Source organism: Henckelia pumila, unplaced genomic scaffold (genome assembly GCF_033568475.1).
Source record: "Henckelia pumila isolate YLH828 unplaced genomic scaffold, ASM3356847v2 CTG_461:::fragment_3, whole genome shotgun sequence".
In the NCBI taxonomy this organism is placed as follows: domain Eukaryota; kingdom Viridiplantae; phylum Streptophyta; class Magnoliopsida; order Lamiales; family Gesneriaceae; genus Henckelia; species Henckelia pumila.
In genome coordinates this window covers 10,420,215-10,426,871 of record NW_027331831.1, presented here as the reverse complement: position 1 = coordinate 10,426,871, position 6,657 = coordinate 10,420,215, and the positions used below count along the sequence as shown (strand labels likewise).

At 32.6% G+C, this 6,657-nt stretch overlaps 1 protein-coding gene across 1 annotated transcript; it reads right to left on the bottom strand.

Annotated features, from left to right (window-relative positions):
* Positions 1 to 3,766: 3,766 nt before the first annotated feature.
* LOC140872104 (uncharacterized) lies at positions 3,767 to 5,342 on the bottom strand. Its single transcript, XM_073274849.1, has 2 exons — positions 4,565 to 5,342; positions 3,767 to 4,361 (listed from the first exon to the last, which is right to left on the bottom strand). The coding sequence occupies exons 1-2, from the start codon at positions 5,101 to 5,103 to the stop codon at positions 3,947 to 3,949; spliced, it is 954 nt and encodes a 317-aa protein (XP_073130950.1). The 5' UTR covers positions 5,104 to 5,342; the 3' UTR covers positions 3,767 to 3,946.
* Positions 5,343 to 6,657: the final 1,315 nt, after the last annotated feature.

Here is a 6,657-nt window from a genome sequence, read left to right as displayed (position 1 = left end):
AAACTAGGTAAATGATTTTTTTAATCATAATTAATAAAAAAAATTTCCTGAAATTATAATCAATAACTTAAATATTTTTGTAAAAAATTAATTATGTTAAAAGCCTGTGCATACAAATTATCAAATGCATGGCTTTCAATTAAGTTATATGTGTATTTGTGCGCGGAGAACCAATAAATTGTTCTGATTTCAAGTCATCACGTGGCAACCATCCATCATTATTCATCTATACTCCAGTCAAACTTAAGAAAAGTTAATTACATTTATGCTGATATTTGGTCAATTCAAGATTTCTATTATGTTAGGCAAACATTAATAATAATATATAATACCGGCCACCCAAACAAAATATCTCCCAACAACAATATTAATAAATTAAAATGAGTTTTCTCAGATTAATTAATTATCTGATTAAAGTGATTTACATACAACACTCAACGAAAATCAAACTCATGACCTTAACTATGATATCGTTTGTTAAGATCAAGCGATTTGGCCTATGCCAAAAATCATAGTTGGTGATAACAGTGCAACTCAAATCTTTTAAAAAGCACAACAGATCAAACGTGGTTCAATCTTTCTATCCACCTGATGCGATTACTACATTCGAATACTAAAAATTTATTTAATGTGTATCGAAAATCACGATTGCGGATTCAATCCTCATAAAAATTAATAATAATTATAAGAAAAAATTGCAAATTTGATCATGTATGCTTGTCACTTTGCGATTTTTGTTCTTTATGTTTTCATATTTCAGTTTTAGTCCTGCATGTTCCATTTTTTGGCAATTTCGGTCCTTTTAATTCGAAAATGCTTACGTGACACTGTACACGTCAGCTCTACATCAGCACTGAATTAGTGCAACGTCAGCCCACGTCGGAAAAAGGACTAAAATTGCCAAAAAAAATAAAGATAACGGACTAAAACTGAAATTTAAAAATATAAAAGACTGAAATCGCAAAATGATAAATATACATGACCAAAAAAACAATTTTTCCTAATAATAAAAATAATAAATAGATACTAAAAATCTTATTCGTTATTGTACCAAACGCGGATTTTGATGAATATGTTTTCCAGGCAGGTTTAATCCGTAGTCAAAAAAACTGATTAGGTTTCATCATTAAATCTAATTAAGTAATAATCGTACTGGAATCCGCTTTCCTGGAGGCAAACCGCAAATCTTATATCAAAAAGCGCTTTCAAAGTCAAGTTGTCCCTTAGAGTGGAAAGCGTCATTGTCGCACTAATCTGTTAAACGCGACATATATCTTTCTCTTTCATTTTTTTTGTACGATTTTATTTATTGGGGGAATCATACAAAATATGGTTTGATTGATCAGTTTGGTGGAGGATATTAAGCTCTCAGAGTTTTAAACACATATTTTTTCGTGAAAATATATTGAATATATATTATATGTACACATACATTAATTTATAGTTTTATATATCTTACTATATATTATTATAATAGATGATTTTTAATTAATTATCTTTCAATTAATAATTGATGAAACTTCAAATGTAATTACTGTTACATCCTAACTTAATTCACAACAAAACCAAAAGTATTACTCAAATTAGTCAATTTATAAGACTTATATTTTTTTTTATGGTGACTTATATTTCTCAGTCATTACATGTTTTATTATTGATTTTTAGTGTCTTTTTATTTACAAAAATGTCACTTATAAAATCGATGTATTTGCTGCATTTTATTGACTATTTATTTATGAGAACACTACTGTTTTTGCATTTTAAATTCTACAATTTTTTTTATTTCAAAAAATACGAACTTTACAAATACGCGACGCGTGCATAAGAGTACTAATATATAATTATCTTTTTCATTCCATAATCAAATTATTCTTCTCTCGATACGATACCCTATGGTTATAAGGGTGAATAAAATATCGGTTCAACCAAAATTATCGACTGAACCAAATTAATTTGCAAATTAAATTCAGTTAATTCGGCTTTAATTTTTAAAATATGGGTTTTTGGTATAAGATTCATTTAATCCGGAATTTTATTTTTTTAAATCAAATATTATTATATTTTTTAATAAATTATTAATACATATATATTAAAAATTTAAATAAAATTTTATTGGGCAATTATAATTAAACATACATTTTTTTAATAAAGAAGATTTAAGCTTATTTAATACAATTTTAATAATACACTTTTAATTGAAATTTTATTTTGAAAAATATTTTAAAATTTTAATTAATTTGATCACTGACTGAAAAAAAAAAAACAAAAACTTTTCTGGGAAAATTATAATTATAATTCTCTAAGTTGGCATGTTTTTGTTTTTGTTTTATGATTTTTCAAAGTTTTGTTTTAGTCCAATAACTTGAAATTTAGGTTTTGGGCCTTTTTATCGAAAGTTACTAAATCAATCGAATATTACTTATTTGACGTCGACGTTCACCTACAAAACTCGTGTGGTTAGAACTAAGCTTACATTATACATACTAAAATATACCTAATCAAAATTAAGCAAAACGACAAGTTTTTTTTCCCTGATTTATGAATATTGGATGTCGTTTTTTCTTAATTTTTTCCTTTGTTTTTGCGTAATGAATTTTAATGTGTAACATATGATTAATGTTTGTCAAATGAGTCATATAAGAAAATATCAATGACAAATAAGTAATATTCCATTTATTTAATGACTCCCGATAAAAAAAAGACCAAAACCCCGAAACAAATTCAAGTTGTTGGACTAAGATCAAACTTTTAAAAGTTAAAAAACTTAAACAAAAAACATGCCTACAGCACGAAAATTGCAATTTTTTCTTTTCTTTTTTCCGATTCAGTATGTTCGGTTTTTAAAAAGCTCACTTTGGGTTTAACCGAATGCTCACCCCTGTGGCCAGCTAATCTTAAAATTGATCAATTGTACTCAATGAGAAGCTCGGGCATGACTAGCCTTTAAACGAACACGAAAAATTTTAAGAGCCCGATTCGACTTCGACCGATTGAAACTCGATTCCGAGGGCTACACTTTACTTGAACAATGAACAATATTCAAGTTTACTAATTTCTAAAATTTTATTTGATCCACATCTTGAGTACATAGGGCATAGTCGTTTGGGCTAAAGGAGTCATGCTTTGGCTTTCAATAACCCAACCCTTTTCCAAAAGTTGGTATAACAAAACATGTAAAAGCCCAACTTAACATAATCAGGCAGTAAATGAGGAGAATGCAAAGAGCACAAATATGATATCTCACATATAAGCCTGCAGTTTCTAAACAATCCTGAACAAGAAATGGAGACTATTATTTCCCACAAAAATTTCAGTAAATCTACTGCTATTCGAAATCTCGTAAATGATAAATCGATGGAGTGTAAGGAAATCGTGTTGATATGCACACACATAGAACACTTGGTTAAGTCATCTGTGGCCTAAGAAAAAGAGACGTGATTCAGAGAAACAATATAAAAGATGTCTCTCAAGAATCAAGTCTTTCATGCAGTCCTCGAGTAGACTGCCCTGGAAAATGTTGTTGTAGCGCATTGCATATTACAAACAAAGATTTATAAGTACAGTAGAATGAGTTCAATAGATGGCCCTGAATGACTTGAAATGAATTCAGTGTTGATAGAAATTAAACCACCAGTGTATATTATAAGCAGAAACATCAAAGCTAGCACCAGATGCCAGCGGTTGGCAAGCCAGAACGGTATACAGGATCATAGATTAGGCTGTCTTTTGTTTCCCAAACTTCTCACTTCAATTCATCAAAGAGGGATGCACAAAAAACAGAAAGATCACAAATATGACTGTCGTAAATGAGAGCTCATACTAAGTTCATCGTTGCAGCATAGTAACTGAGGTATTACTGACCACAATTACTATGAGTCAGAAAATAAGCTGATACCAAGTAAAACCCATTGTTGATTGTTAACAAATAATACTGCTTATTCTTGCATCAGTTTGGTGCGGATAAAGATTTCTTGAGACTTCGGAGGATGCTCCACATGAATGTGGAGATAATGAATAGAATTATACCGGTCACAATGGCGTATCTAAGTCCAAGGTTAACCAGCAAGTTTACCAGAAGGCCAGCTAATACAACACCAACGAAATTCGCTGAGACACCGGACCAGAATGGCATATCCAATATAGACGCGATAAAGGCTCCAGTCCAAGCTCCAGTTCCAGGGAACGGCACCGCCACAAATAGCATCAACCCGAGCCATTGAAATTCTTTGACAGGTCCGGCCTTCTCTTTGGCCCTCTCGAATAACATGTCAAGGAATCGAGAAGCAGTTTGATTCTTTCCAGTGAGAAAGGCCGCAACCTTTTTCAGGTACAATATAATGAATGGCACAGGCACCATGTTCCTGCAATTGCAGCACATAACAGCTACATTTTCAAAACTCCCATCGCGAAGATGAGCCAATAGCTTCCTCGTACAATCCCTCTTACGTTAAGATTGTGTTTGAAAGACAAACAAGAAACCAGAAATTTTGGTCCGAAATTAGATAACAAAAAGAAGACATGAAATTAGATGCAAAATGGGGATATCTGAGACAGTGAGACTAACCCAAGAACAGACAGCACAGTCAACGCAACAGGCTTGAGTTGCAGCCAATAACCAACAGGAATTGCTCCACGCAGCTCAATCACCGGAAGCGTCGCCAGAGCAAATACAACGGCCTCGTCGGGCCATCCGGAAGCCCGCAAAGTATTAGCAACTTTTACACCAAAGCCTGAAGCCCTAATGGAATCAGCAGGCGCAGAAGCAGCAGCTTTAGCATTCCCAGAAAACGCATACAATCCAATGGATACAGATGCCCATAATAGCACCCATAAAAGAAATTTCACTGGTTTTTCCGCAGAATCACTCGGAGACTCGTCATTTTCGATAGTTTCAAGAAAATCACTCGCTGAAGCCCTTGATACAGTAATCTGGGAACTGCCCAGTTGAGGTAAAGCCCGACAAGACAGCAACGATTCCGACTTTATGCATACTTTCTCGATCGGAAGCGAAGAAAAAAGGGTTCTTGCAGCTGGGAATTTTATGTGGGACTTCACGTGATAGAATGCGCCGATGGTTGGTGGGTGAGATAAAATGGAAGCCATTGATGAGGTAACTCAAGCTTCTGAATTGAGGCAATACTTCTCAGCGACTTCCCATTATTTGAACAAGATTCAACTTTCAAGAATGCCGAATTCTTCGAAATTTTGGAAATTCTGAAGTAAACCAGACTCTTTTTTTCCTTGTTTATTTACTTTGACAATAAGTGGGAGAAAACTGAATTAATTAAGAATTATAACTCGGATTATAATCTGTGGATTAGCAAGGTCGGATTAAGATAAGATTGTTTGTCACTAAACAATAAAAATGAAGGGGATTGTTCGAGGTTAAAGCATAACAATAGCACAACGTATTTCCAACAGGTTAAAATTGTATTTTTGACCCATTGTCTTTTGCCATACAATGATCTACATCCAATTGACCAATTGTCAATTAAAATTATAAATTTGACCATGTCTCATATTTTTATTATTATCAATATTCCGAAGGTTTTACAAGTCGATTTTGTGATATGACCCTATTCATGAAAAATATTATTTTTTATGCTTAAAATATTAATTTTCTTTGCATATATGAATTCGGCCGTCCGTTTTAAGGATATAGATCCATGAAACCATTTCTCAAGACCTAATATTTTATGATTCAGATGATATAATATTGTATTCATTCATTATTTTAAGCTTGACATTATATTTTTATTCACGTCAACAACTTCGATCATATGTACATGAGGATTACATCATGTGTTTGGTTTTATGGATTTCATGAAAATTTGTGGGATTTGGAATTGTAAATCTCATTTTGATGGTTTCACATAAAATTTTAAAATGATATTGATATTTGATAGAATTTGATATAACTAAATTAAATTCTAGTAAAAATAAAAGGATTTCATGTGATTTGAGGTATATAGATAATATAATTTCTTTTTATACACTTTTCAAAACTTATAAAATATCATTGTCTCAAAAAGCAATAAATTTAATTCACATATTTTTATCATATCATTGAAAAATTAATTTTAGCCAATTAAGAAGATTTATATATGTTTTAAAAATTATGTAAATTCTTTTTATGGATCTTTATTTTTTTTAATACTAAAAACCTAATTAATCACATTTAGAGATCGATCATGTAATTGTCCGGTTCCATTTTATAAGATTAATTAAATAAAAATTAGTAAGAATGGATTAGAAGCTTAATTTTAATTTAATTGGACAATTTATGGATTCTGACCAAGGACAAAGATCGGAGGGTCCGAACACTTCGGAAGCACAGATCAAGGATCGGAGGCTACGGAGAGATCGGAGCGTCCGAACCAGGATCGGAGCGTCCGATCTCAGTTAAGTCATGCAGATGGTGAGGTGTCAATACTGATCGGACACGCAGCAGTTCGAAGCCTCCGAAGTCGAGATCGGAGCGTCCGAACTGTCCATGCAGTGACGTGGCCTGCATGCAGAGATCGGAGCTTTCGAACCCCAGATCGGAGCGTCCGATCTCCGTTTATAAATAGAGGTTCCGAGCTCCTCATTTTCACACCAAATTGTAAGCTCTCTCTCGATTTTAGTGCATTCTAGGTGTTTTGGGGTGATTTTCAG

Coding starts and splice junctions, on each gene's coding strand:
- LOC140872104 (XM_073274849.1), bottom strand. CDS start 5,103: ATGGCTTCCATTTTATCTCACCCACCAACCATCGGCGCATTCTATCAC. Junction 4,362..4,564: donor ACTGTGCTGTCTGTTCTTGG/GTTAGTCTCACT, acceptor CTGCAATTGCAG/GAACATGGTGCCTGTGCCAT.